We start from the raw sequence: 23,100 nt of genomic DNA on the forward strand, positions 1-23,100 counted from the left end.
AAAGAACTCATAGGGATGGACAAGCAGCCTCTGATCGCAGAAATGACGAGGGCCACGGAAACATGCTTCTAAAGAGCTACGCGGCATGCGGTCAGCTCCCCCGGCTGGGGGGCAGCGGTGGGGGTGGGGGCTCACGTGGCCAGTTCCCCCAGTAGCTTCCTCCAGTGGAGCTTCGCAGCCTGTACTGGCAGACACGAGCTCGACGTCCAGGCATCCTTCCCGGGGGGCTGTGGTAGAAATGCCCTCCCTGAAGTGTTTGGTAGCTGGCAGCATCACTGAGGAATGTGTGGCTTTGAGGACAGCAAAGTCCCCTGGGGGCTGGAACTGGACAAATCCCAGGTCTAAAAGCTTATTCCGCTGCTGCTCGACCTGCCCCGCGGAGGCTTCTGAAGACAACTCATTTGCAAAGGCTCTGGTTTCACCCTGACTTGCCCTGCGAGTTTCTGCTCCATGGGTCTCAAAGATACGAATTTTGTTGGCCACTGAGGTCTTGCTAATATCTTCCAGGGAGCCCTCTTGACCCCCATGCTGGAAAGAGGTCATCTCTTTTTGCTTCCCTGAAGGAAACACTAACCCCTCGACTTCTTCAGGGACAACTCTGGGCTTTCTGCTGGCGACAGGAGGGGCCCTGCGCTCACCTCCGTCCGATGTCACAACCAGCTCTACTCGGTCCTTAGGCTCCGGGCTCTCTTTAGAAGGATGGGTATGTTTGAGAAATAGAGGAGCCTGTTCTCCAAAGGAGTCCCTGAGCTGCAAAGGCTCCCCTGACCCATGAGGGGCTGGGCTTGGAGAAGCTTCCTCTGGAGACATCTGAGCCGCAAAGGGACAAGGGGACGCTGGGAGGGGGGTGATCACCTCCATCTGAAGAAATGCTGGGGCCTTGCTGTCTTCCATTGCAGATTCTACTGTTTGGGGGTGAACTGGTCCCCTCTCTTTGGACAGGAAATTGCCTCTGTCTGGCTTCGCTGGCTTCCTGACATCGTTAGGAGGGATGGCCCACGGAAGGGCACAGGCTTGGGGGTTCGGACACATGCCCCCTCCTCTGTGAGGTGAGTGGTTCTTCCATCCTCCTGGAGGACTTTTCTCAGCCTTTCCCATCAAGTCTCCACTCCTGTGGGCCTCTCCCTCTGCAGTTACTGAGGGGGCTGGGTGGGTAAATTCTCCCTCCACCCTGCACTGGGCTTCTTCCCAGTCCCCAGCCGACATCAGTGCTGGAGAAGGGCCCTTTCCAAGCTGCTTGACAAAGGCCTCCAGGTCATCTGGTCTCCCGCGGTCCCCTGCCCCTTCCTCTGCAGCAGCTGAGGGGGCCTCACCCTCTGGGTCCTTGTCCCTGTCAGCAGCGGCTGCAGAGCCCAGTAGGCCGGAGGAGCTGGGCTCTGGGCTCTCTGTGAGCTCCTCCCAGAGCTTCAGGCTGGGCTCACGTCCAGGTGGGGCATCCAGGTGCTCTTCTCTCTCCTCCAGGGGTGGAAGGAGGACTTGGTCTTCAGAATCTTTCTCCTCGTTGTTTAAATAGAAGCTCCTCTCCACAAAGGAAGTATCGGTTTCATCGCTCGAGTCGGCTCTGGCCTCGGTGTGAGCTGGGTCCAACAGAAATGACCGGAGTCCTCCTGTGTCAGAGGCCGGAGAAGGGACATCCGTCTCCGCTGGTCTGGTCCCTGGGGCAGCGGGTCTCCCGCAAGTCTGGGACTCCTCCAGCTCCTGCCTCTGCTCCGTCTGGCCCTCCAGCTGACCACTGGAGACCCGGTGCTTCCTGATGGTCGCCTCCCCAGGGTTCGCCCTGAACTGGAAGCCTTCCAAGAGCTTTTCGGCCAGCGTGCTGCCTGCAGCCAGAGAAGCCCCTCCTGGGCCTTCCCTGACCCAGGTGCCTTCCTCCCACACTGACTCGAAGTCCTCCGGGCTTGCGATCATTCTTCCTTGTCGCTGGGTGTTTGCTCTTCTGGCTCCTACTATCTCTTCTGTGGCCACTTCAACTCTGAACTTGTCCACCAGGATGTCTACCTTGGAGAGTCTGCCATCAGCAAGGATGTCTGCGAGGCCTGCCTCACCTTCTTCCTGCTGCGTGGTGGTCACTTTTAGGAGACTGAGTTCTTCTGGCCTAATGTACTCTCTTTCTATCAATACCCAATGCTCTGAACCCTGTGTTTCAATTGGAGCAAGAAAAGTTAACATGAAATGTCAGGCACCTGAAGAATGGGTCACTTTTTCCCTCTGCAAGAAGGGACCAATTTACCACCAAAGGTCAACTTGTCCCCAGAACCAGCTGGAGAGAGGAAGGCATGACAATGCTGGTCAGCCTCATCAAGGCTACTCTTCCCATCAAGGGACCCAACAAATTATCTACTGACTCCCCTCAATCACCACCCTAACGTGGTAAAGTGGGATGGGGGGTCCCATGCCCTCCCCATGTTAAGCATGGGGACTTGGAGATGCAGGGATGGTCCAGGACTCCTCCTCTTCCTCTCTTAATAATAAAACTGCCAGAGTCAGAGAGGAAAGTAGCTTACATCACATGGAATCTTTGACTGCTAGAGACAAAAGAACTCCTAAGGCATCCTCCAGTCCATTCTCCTCATTGTGCAAATGGGTAGACTGAGGCCAACAGAAGTCAGTATCTTACCCAAGGTCACAGTCAGTTGATGGTTGAGTCAGGAAAAGAATGCCTGACATCCCTGCTGACCTACCTCACTACCTATGGAATATGGGTCCCAACTGTGATCTAATGTCAAGTTGAGGGGAAGCACTGAGTTAAGTTACACAGGCCACAGCCTGAAACTGGACCTTTCTGCAAGAGCTAATTGGAAGGAAAGAGATTAGAACAAAAATACCAAGCAGTGAGGTTAGGGCCAGTCACCAAATGGTTTAACAGCTTCAACTCTGCAGGGTTCATTCCCAAAGAAACAAATGCCAAGGCCTGTCCTTGGAGAATTCTAACAAAATCCACAGGAAGAGTGGAAAAGAACTGGCCATAACACATTATGGAAGGAAAAGATCTAAAGATCCAAGCATCCTCATTGGTCAAAAGCACCAACAGTACAGCACTGTCAAACCATCGACAAAACAGCCCTCCACCTCCCCTAGAGTCCTCCAAACGGCACTTAGGAGGAAAGGATGGGCTTCTAGAATCATTAGAAAAGCAAGAAGGCCATTGGGATTTTAATCTTCTTGCAACCACAGAACACTTTCTTCCCACAAAGTCTTAATAGAATTCCAATAAGTAACACAAATACAGGGCTGCCCTGTTGAATTTGGAGGCCTGGGCTGCCCTAGTGCCCTGAAGTGCCTCCCTCCTTTGAAACCAAGGCTCTGACTCCTGGTACAGATGTGGAAACTGAGGCCTGGGGAAGGTAAGCACCAAGGTCAGAGAGCGAACCAGCCGCAAAGGCAGGCCTAGAACTCAGTCTCGACTCCAAGTACTGGGAAAAACTCCACACTTAAGATGGGCTAAAATTGCCCCCGACAACAGGAGAGGGCAGGTTTCCATAATCTTGGGCTTCAATTCAGGCTATGACTTGGTGAGGAGTCTGTCAGATCCCAGAAGATCTGAAGGATTCTGAAGGATCAAGGGAGCGTAAACCCCCTGACCTCTACTCCCCCCGCTCCATTTTAGCAAAATCGCCATGACTGTCAGGGAATCAAACCGCATTAAGAGAATCTTGCCAACAGGAAAGAGAGCTAAAAGGAAACGGGAGGGCACAGACAAAGTCTGGGCTTCTGAGATTTTACTTCAGGTTGTTAAGCCTTTGGGACAATAGCACTTGAACCACCCCAGGTAGAAGAGCTTCAAGAGCCGGAAAACCCTCTTTTCTCCTCTTCTCAGGAAGCAGGTGCCTTTAGCCACACCCATATCAGCCTGGACTGACATCATCAGCCTGGCAATGATGGCCAAATACAGTCCATGAGACCCCTTCTGGAACATTCCTGCCGCAAGTCTAACTAGAAACTAGTTTCTAGAAACTAGAAGCGTAAAACTAGGTTGAGTGGGGTGGGAGCTGGCACAGAACAGAAAGATTCTACAGGGAGGAAAAAAGAACATGTACTTATATTTAGTTACTACTTGCCAGGCAATGCCAGCCCTTTGTCTAAGTTACTAAATGTAAGCCAAATGGCGACCTGTGAAGGTGGTCCTGTTACCCGTATTTCAGAAGGGGAAACTGAGGCTCCCAGAGAGAAGAGGCTCTGCTTTTAACAAGCAAAAATCCTGAAGAGAAAAAAGGAGTGAACAAAAAGAGGAAAGCTCTGGCCCTCTGACCTGATTCACAGGGTGGATGATGTCAGGGTAGCCCCTGCCCGGCCATTCTTGAGCCCCCTGCTGTCAGCTGGGGCCATCGCAACAAGACAGGCCACAAAACAGAGAAGCTAGGAGCAGGAGAGGAGCTAATTCTATTCCTACACAAGCTGACAGGAAGAAAATCTCCAGCCAGGAAGTTCTGCTGACTATGAGCTGTTCAGGGACCACTTGGAGCTCTGGGTCACATTTGGGGGCCTGCTCTTTACAGGAGACCCCCAAAGGTGGGGGGTCCAGGATGAGGAGCCCTCTAGAAACAGTGCCCTGGGAGGTGCTGAAGAAAGTGGGAGTGGTGGGATGGGGGGATGCTCAACTCTGAAGGGCCTTCCTGAAGAAGGATGCAGTGTAGATCCGCGGGCGCCAGGTTGGGGAGAGAGTCCCACAGGTAGGTGACTCTGAAGGGCAGGCTATAATTCAATATGGAAACGTCCCAATGGATGACTGAAGACAAAATGGGCTGCTGTTAAAAACAGCGAGAGCCCCCCTGTGGAAGGGGCTGGATGGACAATTTTCAGGGATGCTGGTGAGGGGCGCATGTTGAGCCCTACCTCATCCCTCAAGTAGGGCCCCCCCACCCTCAAGGACAAGATAACCTGTCCTTGGCTCTATGAGCACGTCTGTGCTCCAAGGCACCACAGCTTCCCTAACCTCGTGATGCTGTTGACTTCTGTCCAACTTCTCTTGGAGAGAGTGCTCCTAGTTTTGTTTTTATTTTTACATTAAGGAAAACTTCAGAGCAGAAATGGGATTTATGTTTTACCACTTATGTAGCTGACTCACGTCTCTCTTATAGTTTCAGCACATTTCTAGCAGCTACAGAATCTTTCTCCAGGAACAGAGAAAGGTATACACCCTCACACACCCTATGCCAACAGACGAGGGTCAGACATCAGGGAGAAGGAAGTTTCACCCAGATGATCAGTCAGTCTCTTCCAACCCTGAAGTCCCAGAAGACAGGGAGGATGCAGCCCCCACCCCTGGGCTTGGATTCCACCTGGCACCCAGGGCAGGGCCAGCACAGGGAGTTCCGAGAGCCCTCGACCTGCTGCAGTCCTAGGCACAGAAGCAATGTCCTCCTCATTTAGAATGCTTGCCTGACCAGCATCTCTATAACCCCAAGGATGCTCCTTGGAGAAAGACGCCCACTTCTGCCTGCCTGGAGACCCAGAGAGACCCAAGCTCCAAGGGGAGTTTATAGAAGATGGAGGCAGGGGGTGGATGGGTGGCCATCCCCCAGTGAGCAACTGCTAGACCTCACTCAGACTTCTGAATAGAGACAAGACCTCAGGGCAGAAGGCATCTAGGAGCCATGACCACTGATCCCAAGTCAGAGCCTGCCTCTAGGTCACCTGCCTCATTGTGGCCTGAGGGGAGATCATTTCTGCCTCTCCTTTTTAAACCAGAAACAACTCGAGCTGTCCTGTCTTCCTTGAATGGTTTCAGTTCTGTCCTTCCTGAGAAAACACGTATGAGGGAGGGGCTGGCCCTTTATGGATCCCTGGGACAGGGGACGCTGACTTGTGGACAGCCCAATGGACAACATGGGCTACCCCCTGGTTCCATCTGCATGGCAGAGTCTCGTCCACCCGCCTCAGCCCAGAGAAAGGGTTTTCTAAAGACTATTAGGATAGTTCTGGTGGGCAGGGAGGTGACGACAGTAACCTCAGGAGATGCTGCGAGGCTTTTCTGAGTGAACACTTCCAAGCCTGTGGCCGTCCCAGGCTCAGGCGCCAAGTCCTGCTGAGAGGTGTCCTGGGTCCTCTGGGACTGCAGGGGAAGCCCAGGGCCAGAGGAGATGGGAAGAGGGAGGAAGGGAAGGAGAGACAGAAAGGGAGAGAGAGCAAGCAGGAGAGACACAGACACACAGAGTCCGTAAACAGCCCAGCTTTGTAAATCCCGCGTCCTTGGGTTTGTGGATCAGGTCAAGAAGGAGCCACGCAGCGGGGGCTGTGGGGCGAGACGGAAAGGGACTTCCCCACAGAGCCATTCAGGGAGGTCAGCCAGCACCTGACCTTGGGCCTTTCCTCAGCACCTGCCCACTCTTATTCAAGAAGTGTGTAGCTGTATCACTTGGACTCTGAGTCCCAGTCTTCCCCGGGTGTCTTTGGTTTAGGCAATGGTTTAATCCTGAGGTTTGGGTCTCAGCCCCTTTTTAAAATGAAAACCTGGGTATGGCAAATGGAAACTCTTCCTTATAGTTTGGGTTCCCCATTCTACCACCTTCTCCTTGGCCCAGATGAGGCCCAGCAATGTATGAAAAGCTACGAGGAATTCTGACACCCTTGCAGGATCTCCCCCAAGGGCCCATATTTGGATCAAGGATTCTAGTTACCATCAGCAATGGCGCCATGACTGTTCAGCACCTCCCAGTTCAGAAAGTGCTTTTATACATTGTTTCACTCGACCTTCCCAACAACGCCCTGGAGTGGCAATCTTAGTCCCCTTTAAGACAGGCTGACTAGGCAAGTAAGGCTCAGAGAGGTGTCCAGTCCTTGGCTATGGCTCTTCCTCATCGCCCAAATCTTCAAGGGCCTCTAAATGCCAGTGGGACCTGTAAGCCAGTTAAATGGTCCAGCGCTCCATGATGAGCTCCTGGCCAGACTTCTCTCCAGTAATGGACTACACGTCTTCAGGGGCAGTGAGAGGATGAGAGGTGGAACAGTGGCCACCTTTGACAAAACTCATCTTCTAGCAGTCCCAGCTATCACCAGCAGGTGGGGCAGCCCCAAGCCGGGCCATTCTGGGCACCTCAACTCTCCAGAGCCTGCCCAGCTCTCCAGGGCTCAGCATTCCCTTCTCAGCTGGAGTCCCACCCTTTCCAAAGCCTCTGCATCCACCTCACCCACTTTAGGACTGAAGAGAGGCCACTCTGGTCAAGCGTCTCTCTGGGCAGGAGGAGGGGGATGTGTAACTGAATCTCTAGATCAGCCCCTATGGCCCGGTCCAGGGTCTTCAGGGTCTTGATTGTGCCAGGGATTAACCACAGAAGCCCTCAGTGGGTGAAGGATTTGCCCTCCTTCCATGGCACCAGCCTTAAAGGCCCCCCAAAAGCATCCCTCACTTTGTGAATCACCAGCCTGGGAGCTACCACAGCAGCCTCGCATGTCGAGGCCACGGGAGTGCTGACTCTCAAATGCTCGCTTACTAGATCACGGCTGCATCACCAAGTTTCAAAGCTTTAGAGGGCAGCACACGCACAACTGACTCTTCGCATGATTTAGTCTTGCTCCCAGGCAGCTGTGATTTAATAGCAAATATGACGACCTGGGACATAAGAAAATCAGGTTCGGGCCCCTCTTCTATCAGCCAGGACACTGATCAAGTCCTTCCCCTTCCTAAGCTTCTGTGCCATATCTGTAAAATGATGACCTTGAACCAAGTGGGTTCCCAAGGTCCTTCCAACTTTATAAAGGATTCTGATTTGAAATTAACCTTCTGTGTGAGAGTCCCAAGACTCTCAAACTGAGGCAAGAAGTAACTCATATTGAGCATCTAGGCCCTCAGCCCCTCCATGCTGTATCTCATTGGGCACTCATAACATTCCTAGGAGTAGACACTTTTATCATCTCTACCTAATGGAGGCCCAGACAGGATTAGTAATACGCTCGAGGCATCCAGCTAGCAGGCAGAGGAGCCAGAACTCAGAGCCAGGCACTGAAGTCTAGACCTCAAACGGGTTTGAGACCAGTAAGCAGCAGCACTAGAGAGAAAACACCTGAGTATAAACAGGGTAAACAGTGCCAAGATTTAGCAGTGCTAAAATTAGCAGCTTGGCATTACAAATACAGGAATACTCAAGATCCTATCTTTCTCTTTTTCAACTGAGAAAACACCCCATGCTTTCCACTCTGAAAGGTCATGTGGGATCCTTTTCGGAAGAAACAGGAGCAGCTCTGACTTCCCTGGAGGGTCTCTTCACCTCCTGTGGGCTCTGAGGACCCTTCCAGGAAGGAACACTCCTCCCTTCTCTGTTTTCACAATAGGCACGAAATGTTCTTGTCACTGAACAAAACTACCAGGATTCTTAAAATTTAGTGTGTGTGAGAATCACCTGGGGCAATTGTTTAAAATGCTGGTTCCAGGGCTCAGTAAGTCTGATCTGGGTGGGGCCCCGGAACCTGCTTTTCTAACCAGCGCCCCATCCCCAATATAGTCTGGCTGATGGAAGGGGAATACACCAAGCTACCATGATTCTTTAGAGTTTTCAAGGTGATCCCTGGGGCCTAGGATTCCAAGACTGAGTGATTTCAGCTTACCCCACCGCCCCCTCCCCATCACCACCTTATGCAGCAAGTGGGAGGTGGGGAGCATGTAGGTGTGGAGAGTAAAAGTAAGTCGGTACCTAGCAACCTTCCCCGCTGTCTTTACTCGAGACCCCAGTTGAGGGGTTCAGGGTGAGACCTACCTCGTTGGCTTTCTCAGGGGTGCCTTTGGGGGAGGGGGAGGCGGGCGAGGAGGGCAGCCTGCGCTCCCGCTCCCAGTCTCGATCCCGGTGGATCAGTTTGCTGTTGGGTTCCTTCAAGGTCCTCTTGAGCTCATTGATGCTCGCCTGATGCTTCAGCAAGACGTCCTCTGGCTTGTCTAAGAACTAGGGGTACATAGAGAGGACAGTCAGGTGTCACAGGAACAGCTCCATAAAGGGGATGCAAAGTGTGGTGAAGATGGTAATGCTCCCCATCCCTTGCCAAGCTCCTGGACTTAGAATACCTAAGTTAACCCAAATCCCACAGGTCTGGGTAAGTTCCCTTCGGTGCTGTGAGCCCCATCTTTGTCAGGCACAGAGGTGATGTCCCTCTGATTACAACCGAGACACAGGGAGAACTCACCAATCCTGTTTACTGGGCTGCTCTCGCCCACCCCCTGGTTTCTACCTCTAGTCAAGACTTGGACCACTGTGCTTAGCAGGGTCCCCAGTTTAGACCCTCCTAGCCCAACAGGTGCCATTGCTCAGGCCCTGCAGGGCCCTTCTAAAGCCAGGGACATCCAGGAAAATGTGCTCTGCCTCCACACCCGGGGCCAGGGAAAGATTACATTCAGCCTTCTCTGCTGTGAGCCACTACTTTCTTAATCACCCAGCATCTTCCAGATCCCTTGTGGGTACAAACTCCTGAAGGGCAGGCAGGGTGAGACACAGCCAGACAGAAAAACCAGGATTCTATGGGGTGTTCAGGAAGATTAGAATTAGAGACCAGGAAGAAGAGGGGTAAGTCCCAAGGCTGGGCACAAGAACTGAGCCAGGTATAGCTGTAGTCATAGGTGTGACCCCCATTAAACCACCAAGTCTGAGCTCTGGTGGGTACAGTATGAGAGTAATCTGCCCTTAGGTCAAGTGAGGACCAGCCTTTGCACAGGAGCCAGCAGTGGTGGGCCTACTTTGGGGGCAGGGCAGGTGGGCCGGCAGCCCAAGGACCCTGATCCACAAGGCTGTTTGAGGATTCATGTCCTCAAATTGAGGACAAAAAATAGACAATCTCTGTTCGTTATAAAGTCAGATCAGTGATTCTGGAACAACTACCTGGAAGGCAAGCTTGCCCTTGGACAAGGCTAGAATCTTCCTCTGGGCTCATGTCTGGCATCCAAAGATCAACCATGCTTGACTCCTAAGTTACCTCGGGAAGGACCCCGATGCCACTGAACTCTTCTTTCCCTCTGGACACCTGTCTGTGTCTCCTGCATCCCTTCCTGAGTGGAGCTGCCGCAGGACAACGTCTGTCTGAGAAGTCAACCCTGATAGAATTTGCATGGGGGGGGGGTGGGTTTGGGCTGCCATGGACCCAAGACGTGGCTGGTGACCTTCCCTCCAGAACGTGCCGCACTGGCTCTGTGGGCACCGTGTTCCCGAAGGCTGGAGGGAGCCGTGGAGCCCTGGGACCCTTGAAGGTTAAGGGCCTGGGGGAAACCTAGTCCAGCTGCCTTGCTGTGCAGACAGGGGTCTGGGGCCTGAGGGAGCCTTCCCAAGACTCAAAGAGTTAGTGGAAGAACTGGGGTTGAAACCCACATCTCGAGACTCCAAGGCCAGGCCCGTTTTACACCCCAGCCCCTGGCCTTGCCCTCAGCAGCCCAAGAATAGACCCACTTCTCTTGCAGTTAAGGTTCAAAAGAAGAGTTGGAGACTATGTGAAGGGAAGAAGTGGTTAACACAGGAGGCAGAAGCTGAGAGAAGCAACAGATGGGAGGAGGAAAAGGAGGAGGGGAAAGAAAGAGAGGAGGCTTTCCTGACAGAGCTGGAGACACAGAGGCCCCACCCAAGGGAGGTGCACCAGGAGTCTGAGAATCCAGCCGTGCTCTGGGGCTCCTCCCTCCCCACACCACCCTCCCCACATCTGGTTGCCAATAGATACAAAGAAGCTTAAGTGGGACACAGGTGACACAGATGAGGTGGAGACATGGCCAGACAGTGGTATGGGGAGGAGAGGAGTCTAAGGAAGGGTTTGGGGTGGAGGGGGTGGGGTGGGAATGAGCTCAATGAAAACACAGAATGGCCTGGAAGAACTGGGGAACACAGGTGGGATGGTCAGCAGGTGGGAAGCAAGCATGGAGTGGAGGGGAGAGGTGGAGTATGAAGCTGGGTGGAGGAAGGGAAGGGTGTGGAGGGAGGGGCAAATGGATGGTTGTGAGTGTGGAATCCACTGATGAACTGAACATGGGGAGGGGTGATGGTGGGTGGGATTGGGTGAGGGAGGAGTATGGCTAGGAAGCTGAGATGGTGCTGGGATATGACCCTGGGATGGACGGCAGGGTGGTGACAGTGAGCTGGGGAATGAACAGGGGGGTGGGCAGGGACGGGCCCCATGCAGTACCTCCTGCTTGTGTCGCGGCGTGGTTTCCTGCTCCGGCTAGCGGGATGTGGGAGGAGGAAAAGGAACCAGCAGGGTCAGTAGAGCAAACGGATTAGAGATACAGCAACTGGCCTGCTCCAGCAGGTAGCCCAGAGCACTCTGGGAAGCTGGGTGGGCCACCAGCAGGGCAGCGAGGTAGTCAGAAGGTGCGGGGCGTGAAGCCAGGAGCCCAGGAAGGCGAAGAAGGGGGCGGGAGGGCTGGAGGCAAAGCGGGCAGTCACACTCAGCAGATGGGACCCAAGCGTCTGGAGAGTCGTGCAGTCAGCGTGTGTGTTCAGGGGCCTGTGCTCCTGAGGTGGGACTGCACCATGGAAACACCCATGTGTGCATGTGCAGGCTGTTTGCACGTCTAGGCGCATCACCCCAGGGGAGAGCGGAGCATACCTCAGTAAGTGTGCATCTGAGGCCGTGCGGGCCTGTGTGAGCACGTGCACAGGTACGTGGGAAGTGGTGGGGGGCAGCAGCAGGGGACACACTTGAACATCACCTTTGTGAGGGCCTGCAAGGACACTATCATACTCTGGGGACAAAGGGGGCTGTGCAGATCCAGATCATAGCCAAAGGGGCAAATTAGGAGTGAGCAAGAGGAGGCCAGAGTCCACCAACGGATGGAGTGACCTTCGAGGAAAGCAAAAGGAGGGGAAAGGAACAGGGTGGCAGCATGCCCCACCCCCACCTGGGGAGTCCAGGTTCTGAGCATGGCCCAAGGGCAAGGCCCTGTCCACAGTGCACTGCACAGCAGAGTGCTTGGCCACAGCTGGGGGCACCTGAAGGCCAAGGCTGAGCCTAGATCCAGGATCAGCCTCCTGACCCCCAGGTCAGAGGGTACAAGAAAACCAGGCTCGTACCTTTAGATCCTTGATCTTGGTGGGGGTCCTGACTTCTCCCTCCTCAGCCTCTGACCGCCGCCCCCCAGACTCGCCATCCTCCTCCCGCTTGTCACTGTCAGGTCCTGCGTCGTGGTTCTCACTGACAGAGGCTGGGCGGGAGAACTCTGCTGGAGTGGGCAGAGATGGCCGGGCAGCCATGTGAGTCATCTCCCAGGCGCAGGGAAAGGGAGCCAGCCCACTATCTGCCCAACCATGCCTGGAGTGGAGCAGACACTTCCACAACCCTGACACGTTGGGGATAAGGCACCAGTCCCCAGAAGAAGGAAGTGGCCTTCCCCTCGTCACTCGGATGGTGAGAGGCAGAGTTGCCACCAGCCCCAAGCCCCGTCCTAATTTCTACAGCACTAGAGCCTGGGTTCAAATCTCAAATCCATCTCTTCTTGGCTGTGTGACCTTGGGTAGATTACACAACCTCTCTGGGCCTCAGCTGCCTCATCTACAAACAGTACCTACTTCAGACAATTGAGAGAAGGAACAAATAAGCTAATGTGTCTAAGAGAAGAAGTGGCGGGCACAGAGTGAGCCAATTCCACCAGTGCTGGCTCACAAATGTTGCTGGTTTTGTGGTGGTGGTTGTAGCAGGTACTTGCCTGACCATTATTTTGCAATACATGGATATTATAAGATTAGCTTTCATTACTGAGAGCTAAAGTCTTAAGGTTTGCAAATGATTTGCATTTTTTATAAATAGAATTCAAAGGGATCCCTGCAATGACATCTTTCTCACTCCCTGGCATTCCAGAGCCCTTTTCTGAGTAGGAAGGAAAGGGATGGAATTATATAGACTTTACATCAGACACTGGGCAAAACCCAGACTATGCCCATGGATTGTGTCTCAGTGGAAAAAAATGGCTGGAAAATACTGACTTAAAATGACCAGAGCACAGATTTTTTTTTAAAGAATAATTATCCTTTTACTCATATACATTCACTTGGCAAACTGCCCATTTATGCATATAATTTCATTCGCTACACACAATACTCCATGTCGATGGCTGGGATGGGAATTACTATCCCCATTTTACAAAGGATAAATTGAGACCTCGAGGGGGAAAGGCCCCAGTGGTAACGTTTCCGTGAATCAGGACAAGGACTCAGGCCTCCTGGACGATGAGCTTCGCCTGCTCTGGGCCCATCTTTGCTGCCCTGCACAATGTGGGCCTCGTTTAGCCCCTGGAATAATTATGGAAGCTGCAGGGTGGACAGAGGGACAGGTTCTCCTTCCCCTTTGCTTAAATCTCAGCTCTCAGCCCTTTGCCTACTCAGGGGGAATAGGGAGCCTCTTCGCCCCAAATGGATCCCTGCAAAACTGCCTGCCCTCAGAACACAGCGAGGGAGTCCTGGGACAGGTCTCAGCTCCTTACTATAGGAAAAGCATCAGACTCTCCTGATCACTTGGCAAACTCCTAGGTATCCTTCAAGATCCTGTCAGTTGTTACCCTCTCTGCAAAGCCCTTTTTGTCCCTCCTAGACAGAATTAAACCCTCTTTCCTCAGGGCTGCTCTGTATTCTGTACACAATTCTCCCATTGCTTGAATCACACTGAATGCTGACAAAACCTACTATTCGGTGAGCTTCTCAAAGGAAAGGGCCATACTCACTCTAAAAACCATACTCAGAACCTAACACAAGGCCTGGCACATGTCTGACACTCAGAAAGTATTTGTTGCTTTGCCTGGAGGCTGGCCCCAATGTGTTCTGGGAGCATCCACTGGTCCCCTACTCAAGGCCCTTCCGCCTACCTTCAAGCTACCATCTACAAACCTAAAAGCAATAATAACTTATTATTGGTCCTACAATTTATTAAAGTCCTACTATGTGCCAGGAACTGTTTTGGGTATTGCAGAGGCATTACTTGTTGCGTTCTCCCTGTAACACCATGAAGTAGGTATTATTTATTTTGCAGAAGAGGAAATAGGCACAGGGGACTTAAGTTGCCCAAGGCCTCCCATTCTTCAGGTATTTATGAACCACTTCCCGTGTTCCCATGGGGAGCACCTGGTAAGTGTCAACAGGTTGAGATCTGAACTCAGATCTGCCTAACTCTGAATCTCCCCTCTGCCCCATGTAGCTTCTGAACGTCTCCTATAAACTCGTGTGCACATCCTGGTTCTGACGCAGGTGGTCTGCAAACCACATTTTGAGAAGCCCTGGTCTGTTTGATACAGGGCTACGCAGGGCCAATTCTCATTGATAGCAAGAGCACCTGTCAACTCAGCAGAAATGGGGACAGGGGAGAGTGCCACGGGGTGAGATGTCAATCAGCCCAGAGCCCAGTGGAAGCCCAAAATGGACTAAGGACAACTCCTCCGCCTCCGGTCAGGGAAGGCATCACCAGCTCCACACTGCAGTCACAATCGACCACTCTCCAGTATGGTGACAAGCTGTGAATTGCTAAGCTTCTTGGGCAGGGGGCCCAGAAAACCATATGGCTGAACCTGGGACCCCAAAAAGTCACAACTCAGGAAGGTTGTGAGAAGTCCAGAGAGTGACAGTGTCACATCCCAGGGGGAGTGATGCTGTAGGTTGGACCAACCTGAGAGTCACCAGGTGCAGCAGTGGTCTCAGCCACCATGACTGGTGCAAATCAATTGTGATGTGTCCACACATTCAGTGCTCATTCTACATTGCCCAGCATGCCCCTACTTCCCTCTAAACAACACTCGTCCCTCCACCTCCAGTTTGGGGCGTACCTCCATCAAGGCTGCGGGACATGGTGTACCGTTTGCTGGAGGAACGCTCAAAGAAGGGCGCGGGCCGGTCGATGAGGGCGCTGGCCTGGCGGGTCTGTGCCTGGGTCCTCCCACTATACCGGAACTTGGAGCCCATCACCAAGAAGCCCTTGGGTGGGGGCTCAGGGGACACCAGCCTGCAGTGGAGGGATGGAGTGAGGAAGGAGGATCAGACCTGGAATGCCAGGTCCAAGGCTGGGCCACAGCTGGCTTTTCCATCCCGCTGTCCCACCAGCTACAACAACTCTAAGGAGTCCAGAAGGGGAGAGACCTGGGGGAAAAGGAGGGGGAGGGCCTTCCTAGAGTTCCTACTAGCTCCTCCTACCGACAAAACCCAGACATCACTCACATCCACCCATAGCTTCTGCCCTAGCCCCAGTCACCCCACCCCAGCAACAGGCTCACCGGAAGAACGTGTGGTGCTCGATGCAGACCTTCCACAGTCTCTTGGCCGACCGGTGATTTGGGAGCTTAAAGCCAATCGTGCTCTCAAACTGCTCGTACTGCAAAACCAGGCAGGGTTGGTTAGAAGCAAGGCCTAGACTCACTCTCGCCACCAGTCCATCCTTTCTGAACCTCTTCTTAGGCCTGTGTGACTCTGGCCTGTTTGATCATTTATTCATGTATTTAGTCAACCAGGTGTATTAAGCCCTCACTCTGTGACAGACACACTGTGGTGACCAAGATAGAAGATTCAGTGGGGAAGTGGGGGCTCTGATAATAAATGAGTAAACAAGCTCATCTCAGATACTGATAAGGGCACGAAGGGAATAAACAAAGATGTGTGATGTGGCAGAGAATGCCTGAGCAGGCGCCGGGGTCATCAGGGGATGCCCTCTGAACAGGTGATCTTTGAGCAGACTGCTGAAGGATGGGAAAGGAATCAAAGCTACATAAGAAGGCAGGGCAGAGGATTTCAGGTTGAGGGAACATCAAATGCAAAGGGCTTAGGGCAGGAAGGAGCTTGTTTATTCAAGGATCTCAGAGAAGGCCAAAGGAGCTGGAGCACATGCATGTGGGGCAGAGACGTAGGGGTGAGGCGGGTGGCCAGAGTTAGGACTTGAGCCCAAGAGCTAAAGAGAGCTCCTGAAAGGTTTAAATGAAGAGTGGGAGTTGGGTGGTTTGACGTGATCTGATGGAAGGACATAGAAGCTCTTTTTAGCAGCTAGGGTGCCTGGGATGACAATGGAGGCAGGGAGACCAGCAAGAAGGACATTATAGGGACGCAGGGGAGAGATGGAGGCTGGTGCTGTGGTCAGAGGGACAGAAGCAGATGGGTTCCTATTTATTCCAGCGGTAGAACCAAATGGACATTTTGATGGGTGGGATGTGGAGGGTGGATGTATTCATGTTTGCATGTGTGTGTAGTCGTGTGTCCGTGTGTATCTCTGTATGTGCACACACCTGAGTACTACATGTAATCAAATACAGGGACATGGACAAGAATTCACTGATCTGTGTAATATATGTGGTTATCTATATACATACACTCTAGTGTGTGTAAGTGTGTGCATATGCACAGGCACGTACCTAAAGTGTGAAGTCTACGCAGAGAACCCCAGCAAAAGAGGGCTGTCTCCCCACCCAGCACTCAGCTCTCCATCCATGTAGCCTGGGTCAGAAGAAACCCCAGGCCCAGCTGCCAGGGTCTGCTCCAGTCTAGTCCATTCCAGTGAGGAGGAGGGGTCCCCAAGGCAGGCTCACCTCCCCAGGCCGGATCTTGATGTAGAAGTTACTCCTCTTGTACGAGATCTTGAGAATCTTCGGCCATGCGAAGCGGTTGATTCTCAGCCGGTCCCGGTAGATAAGCAGGCCGTTGGCACAGACTCCTAACATGATGTCGATGCCCTCAGAGTCCTGTGTGAAAAGGGGCCATGGAATGATGGCCTGAGGTCCATGCCCGGGGGGCAGCCTGCCACCCACCCTGAGACCTGTCTCTGAGCTCTGCGTGTAATGAGCCCTCGGGAGCAGGGTTTGAGCGTCCATGCTGGAGGCCCTCTGACTGTTCCCTCACAGAGCCAGCCAGCCATTCATTCTCTTTGTCATTTATTCACCCTCACTTGTCTGCTTATTGTCTCGTTGTCAATCACTCGATCATTTGTTCCCCCTGCAAACAGTCAGTGGTACATATGCAGCACTAGGCCATGTGCGAGGGCCTAGTCAGAAGTAAGTTAGGGCCTAGGCCTTTCCCTAGTGATGCTCCCAATCTAGTTGCGGCACAGGCAGGTTCAGAAATAAATACAAGGAGAAAAGAATAAAGGTCATGGGAAAATAAAGGGTTATGGAACTTCAAAGAATAAGAAATGAGACGAGAAATGGCTTCAGGTTGGAGGTAACAGAGGGTCTGGCACACTGAGGCCTCAGGGGCACCCCCGCCCCAGACACTAGGGGAACTCTGGCCCCAGTGGTACCTTGGCATGGTGCAGGTCTACTCCGTACATAGAAAGCTTCTTGGCATTCTCCAGGAAATGGATTTCTGCTTCTCCTGGGGTCATGCCCCTAAGGGAAAGAAAGGGATTACTGATGTCTGTGGAAAAGGCCCAGGCCTGAGTCTTGCCAGTGGAAGGTGGCCGCGATTGGAACCTGTGATCCTAGGGAGGCAAGCATTCTGGAGTGGGCCTGCGGCCGGGCCTCACCAGTCCCTTCCCACTGGTCTCAGTGCAGGACGGTGCACCCCCAGCCCCTCTTCGGTCCACTGCACCCTCATCTCCTGCCAAAGCTCAGGTCCAGTCTTACTTCCTCCAGGAAGCATTCAAGGGCTCAGCTGGGAGTCAGGATTTTTGCCTCATTCTGCTACTGGGTTAAGTGTGAGCTATAAATTGTTTCTCCAAGACAGTGAAATCACTGTGGGTAACATGGCTCATTATAATCACCCAGGGGCTCCTAAATTATTACCCACATGAGATATTTTCCCCAGACTTTTGTATCAGAAACCTCTTAATCTCCCTTGAGGAGCAGGTGCACATTCTGCTTTCTGAAAAATATAAGAGTTACATATTTCATCAAGTTTCTTCTTTGCCTCGGCTGCCAGGAAACCGTATACTACACTTAGTCACAGCTGACATTTATTGAGTACTACATACAAGCACTTTACAGGTACTAACTCATTTGAATCTTCATAACAAGTCTAGAAGGTAGATATCACTCTTCCCATTTTATAGATGAGGAAACTGTGGCACAGAAAGGTTGAGTAACTTCCCTAAGGGCACACACCTTTGCTATTAAATAGCAAAGTCAGGATTTGAATCCAGACAATGCGGCTCCATGGTTTGTGTCTCTAACCACTTCATTTATGTCTGTCTCATATCCTCCGGACCTCAGTTTCCTGTGCTGCTGTGCGGGATACCCGGACGCTAGATGTCAATGTGCTTTAAGTCCCAAAGAGATATTACAGTTGAAGGGATGGCCATAGGATTTCTCCAGCCCCTACTGACCCGAACTTCCTTCTCTGAATTACTGTAACTCTTGTGAATCCCTAGTCTATGTTGCTACCTACAACAAGGATGACAAAGAGCCCAGGCAGACACAGCTAGCGGGTTGTACAGTTTCAGTATCCCACTCAACACAACACGAGAGCAGCCGTTAATAAGCAATCAGAGTTGGTGTGCAAGTCTCTGAGACACATCTGCCAATGGACCCAGTGTCCCATCACACCCCAGCAAGCTTTCTTCCCCACGTACAGGATCTCTCCACATCTGGCCCTGGGTCTCTCTCCAGATGCAGCTCCCAGGATACAACCCTCCTCATTCCTTCCGTCCTCATTAGCAGTGAGACAGTATCACCACACCCTCTCCCATGTGCACTGCACGTTACAGTTCACATTGCACTTCACATCACTTATTACATTGAGTTCCCCTAACAAGCCTGGACTTAGAGCCCAAAGCACTTCTAGCTTAAAAGGACCATTTAGTTCCAGAGGTCCCCCCAAGGAGGGGGTATCACCCTCACAGCAGGCATTTGGAAACAGGGGATGCATTCTGGTTCTGACAACAACTACAAGGGTGTTACGGGCATTTAATGCCTGGAGCCTAAGGATGCCAAACATCCTGCACAATGAATTCTCCTGCCCCAAAAACCAGGAGTTGAGAAACACGGATAATCTAAGTACTTACAAATACAGGTGGGAAATGGGGCTGATTGGTTACATAGCCAGCCCATAATCACACAACTAGTTAATTACTTCTATCTCCTGGAAAGATGTGCTTTCCATCGCACAATCAACTACTTAACTTCTCAAACCGAAGAACAACAATAATTGTCAACATGCGGTGTGTCTCTAATATGTGCTATCAGTCCCCTCAGGAACCCTGTGCCACAGGTTTCATTAGTGCCCACATTGAACAGATCAGGAAACTAAAACACAGTAAAGTGAAATATCCAGCCCGAGAGCACCTGCTTAGAAAACGGCAGAGTCAAAAGGTGAACCCAGGCTGTCTGACTTTAGAGTGTAAACTCTTGAACTTTATGCCAAGATTGAGACATCAGGACACTTACCCAGGGACACACAATAGTCATAATTATCTCCAGTTGGCAAATAAAGAGACTGATTCTCAGAGGCCAAGGACAGGGAATCATCACACCCATATAGGAGCTCAAGAACCTGAGGTCCCAAGAAGACATTTAGGGCCACATAGCTAGTCAGCATCACATGCATTTGAGGAGACGATTTGCTCTCAGACACACCTCATGTTAGCGGCAGAGGTGGGGCACTTACTACAACACAGCAGCTGGGGGTCTAGCCAGATAGGTTCTGGCCAACGGGGCGGGGCGGAGGAGCCAGGGAAGGCCTGGGTGGGGCCCTCTCACCTGTATGTCTTGTGCAGTTCCATGATCCTCTCTTCCAGCTCCCGGGTCTGGTTGGGGGCGAAGCGGAGCTCACTGACGTAGTTGCCCACGTGCTCCTCGGCGTCATAGTCGCCCAGCTCAGCCTGCACGGCGTAGGAGCCCAGCAGGGCGTGTGTGACGAAGGAGCAGGGCAGGCGGCCTGTGATGATGTCTGCCCGCAGCTGCAGGCACAGGTAGTATCTGGAGAGAGTGGGGAGCGGGCATGGGCGTGGGCCCCACTCCCTCCCTAGACGCCCCCAAGCACCAAGCTGATCAGCACCTGGCGCAGTAGAAGAGGCATATTTCTGGACACCAGCATGTCACGTGTTAATAATCTGGGTATAGCCCTTAAGACGGTTTTGCAACATTTCACTTGACTTTAAGTGTTTCTGTTCATTTCTAAGTTTGAGGGATTTTTCCTACTGTGGGAACATTTTTCAATTGCTAACTCATTTTCAAGCTAAATTACAACTATTTTGCTGGTTTGATCATTTTCTTTTTAATGCTTGTACTTTCTAATTTAAAAATATTTTTTGGAGGTCTGGGGATTGAACCTAGGACCTTGTGCATGCTAAGCATGCACTCTACCACTGTGCTATATCTTCCCCCATCAAATGTCACATATTTTTAATTACACAATAAATACACACTTACTGTGAAAAAAGGTAAACTTTAGAGGTTATGATCCTCTCAATGTCCATTCTCAGTCCTCATCCCCTCTCCTCAGAGGTCACTCCTGTTACCCCTGTGATGTTTAGACCTTTTCCCTCCACGGACACACAGAAATGCATATGGTTTGGTTCATGGGTGTTTTGACCATGGAAATGTTATCAGATGCTCCATCTGACTACACAGCTCGCTTGCTTTTTCACACCCAACTACAGAGCCCTTCCCATGTCAGCACATGTGACCCGACCTTATTCATTTTAACCTCTGCACTGTATTACACGGCCCAGACAAACCTGTTCACCAATATTTTCTCAAAACTTTATCTGGTTCCAGCTCTAAATTGTCTAAAACCAAACTGGTTTAAAAGAAATATATCCAACCACTAGGCCATGATTTTTTAAAACTTTAATGCACACTTGGATGATTTTACAATTTTTAAACCATTTCAAACCATGTTTTATTGTTTTTTCAGTTATTGTGTATTTTTTTTAAAGTGTTTCAGTTCATTCTCAGCTGGCAATACGTCTTTGCCCACTTTGCTATGTTTCACCATTTTTTTCAATTACTTATTTCTCTGCCTTTTAAGTGGCTTTTACTTAGTATAATTTTTACTCCTCTACAACATTATTTTGCTGTCAGAACTGAAGCTCTGGCAAAAAGCATGTGCAGCCTCAGTGCATGCTCAGAGCCAAGGCAGAGCCAAGAATCAGCAGTAGCTCCAACATCCCAGGCATCAAGTGTGGGCTCACAGGCATCTTATTCAAGGGTCTCCAAATTCAGAAACTGTTGCCAAACACACTGGCCAGTCTTTCATTTCAGTCACTCTGTCATTTTGACCAGTTTCTTTGGAGTCTAAATATTTTTGACTAAATTAGCTGCACCTACCACCCCATCCCCTGAGGCCATCCATACTGGGCAAGGCTAACTCCCTGCCTGGTGTCCCTGGAGGCCCGATGTCCAGGGACCCACACAAAGAGGAGAGGCACCAGTGGGCACCACCAGAGAGATGGGGGCTGTATGGGTCTAAAGCTCTCAGAACCTTGTGGGAATGAAGTTTAGACCTTGCTGTTGCCCCAAGCTGACCTCAGGGATTAGAGCAATGCCTCAGGTCTGATCTATTCCAGGGATATCTGTTTTATCTCCCAAGGCCAGAGTCGGTATCTTGACCATGGTCCATGGTCTGGTAAACACACAGACACTAAGGAGGGACCCAGTGGGAGACAGAGGCTGGCTTAGCAGCTCCCTCTCCTGCTGTTGGAATAACTCCAAGCCCACATCTTACTGTTGGTGGGCATGTAGGGCCCAGCACATGGATGACAGGGCCATAGAATATCATCAAGTAAGACTACCTTTTTGGAAGGGGCTTTGATAAATAGAAAGGCCCCTCTCTGTTTTGGATTTCAGAAGAAGGTTGAGCCTCATGGAAGCTCTCTTCCTGAGGGATGCTTCCCACCCCATTCTAATCTTCAAGCCTCCTCATCCTCCAGCCCTGAGGCACAACGAGACTGCACAAACGATCCATGTTCACCCCAGCAGCCTGGGCTTGCTCCCACGGGGCAGTCACACGCCTCCTCTGACCCCCACATGCCTGACGTGTGCACAGCCTGGATGCAGAACCAAACTCCCACTTGCAAAGGCATCTACGTTCTAATCCCTCCTTATCCCCAAAGTCAAAACCTAGTGGTTTACCCAGCACATCGGCTGTCAGATGTGTTTGGCTTATCCTACCCAGAGATGGCCCGCATTATGTTTTTTTTAAAGTTTAAGTTAGTTGCCAGCATTTGAGAACTGTGGTTTTTCTACAGATCTCTAGCTTCACTCCAACAATCGGGCCTGATTCCCACCTGGCAGCAATTGCCCAAGTAGAATAGCTGCTTCAGATGGCATCTGTCCTTGTGGACTCACAGCGAGCCCCACTGCTCCCTGTGACACCTCCCCCTCTGAAGTCAAGGGCCAGTCCACATTGACCACCGTGTTTGCATCACTTTCTCTCGCACTGAGTGGGCTTCCGTTGTGGATGCTGTCTGCCTGGCCTCCGTAGGCATCTGGGTTTACAACTGGCATCGTATACCTACATACCACCTCATGTCTCCCAGGGCCAGGGACCTGTCCCTCTCCCCCTGCACCCTTCCCAGCCCTCACCTTGTGATGTCTTCTGTCAGCTGGGCAGGGTCAGGTGGGTAGAACTTGACTGTGAAGGCAAAATTCCAGGGGCTGCCTGAAAGAAGATCGGGGAAAGATCAGAGAGGCCCCAGCACCCCAGTGGGTAGCCCAGATGCACCATCCTATGGACAATTTTTCAAAGTCTTCCCATAACTATAATCTTCAGACAATCTAATCAGAGATCCTGGAACATTATTCCCACTTGACAGATGAGAAGACTGAGGCCCAGGTTAAAAGACTTGTGAACTAGCCATAGGAAGGAAGGCAGAAAGAAAGAAAACCAATGGTGCATGCCTGGCATGCTGTTAATTACTTTACAAACATCACATAATTAAACCTCACAACAGCCATAGACGTCCTATGATTATCCCCATTTTGCACATGAGGACAATGAGGCCAAGGCAGTAAAGTGGCCATTACAAGGCCACCAGCTAAAAAGTGGCAATGCTGGGGTTCACACCCAGGTCACCAGCTCCAGAGCCCATGATCTTTCCTCTTCACCAAAGTCTGTGCCACAGGACATTAATGGGAAGATAATTAATCTGGAAAGCACTGCATTAAACAGGTTTCCTAACTTTGGGCTTCTCAGAGCCCTCACTCTGCAGTGCACCTCTCAGAGGGGGACTGGCATTCAGGAGTTTCCAAAACCCATTTGACCTGCTGCATCCATTTTCACAGGGCATCCTTCCGGATTAATG

The 23,100-nt window shown here is 51.6% G+C and overlaps 1 protein-coding gene across 18 annotated transcripts in view; it reads right to left on the reverse strand.

Moving 5' to 3' along the window:
• Positions 1-23,100, reverse strand: part of EPB41L1 (erythrocyte membrane protein band 4.1 like 1) — a 142,653-nt gene that overhangs the window by 22,498 nt on the left and 97,055 nt on the right. For 7 of the 18 annotated variants that reach the window (XM_031433886.2, XM_031433887.2, XM_031433882.2 and 4 more), the window contains 11 exons: positions 22,382-22,457; positions 19,553-19,771; positions 17,158-17,245; positions 16,451-16,603; positions 15,152-15,249; positions 14,708-14,883; positions 11,973-12,121; positions 11,086-11,121; positions 8,691-8,873; positions 5,948-6,052; positions 136-2,136 (listed from right to left, as the gene is read on the reverse strand). In XM_031433886.2, coding sequence (XP_031289746.1) covers positions 136-2,136; positions 5,948-6,052; positions 8,691-8,873; positions 11,086-11,121; positions 11,973-12,121; positions 14,708-14,883; positions 15,152-15,249; positions 16,451-16,603; positions 17,158-17,245; positions 19,553-19,771; positions 22,382-22,457 — 3,284 coding nt within the window. The remainder of the gene's footprint in view (positions 1-135; positions 2,137-5,947; positions 6,053-8,690; positions 8,874-11,085; positions 11,122-11,972; positions 12,122-14,707; positions 14,884-15,151; positions 15,250-16,450; positions 16,604-17,157; positions 17,246-19,552; positions 19,772-22,381; positions 22,458-23,100) is intronic. The other 11 variants (XM_064475721.1, XM_031433896.2, XM_031433899.2 and 8 more) reach the window with 7 other exon arrangements.

This window comes from Camelus dromedarius, chromosome 18, assembly GCF_036321535.1.
Source record: "Camelus dromedarius isolate mCamDro1 chromosome 18, mCamDro1.pat, whole genome shotgun sequence".
Lineage (NCBI taxonomy): Eukaryota > Metazoa > Chordata > Mammalia > Artiodactyla > Camelidae > Camelus > Camelus dromedarius.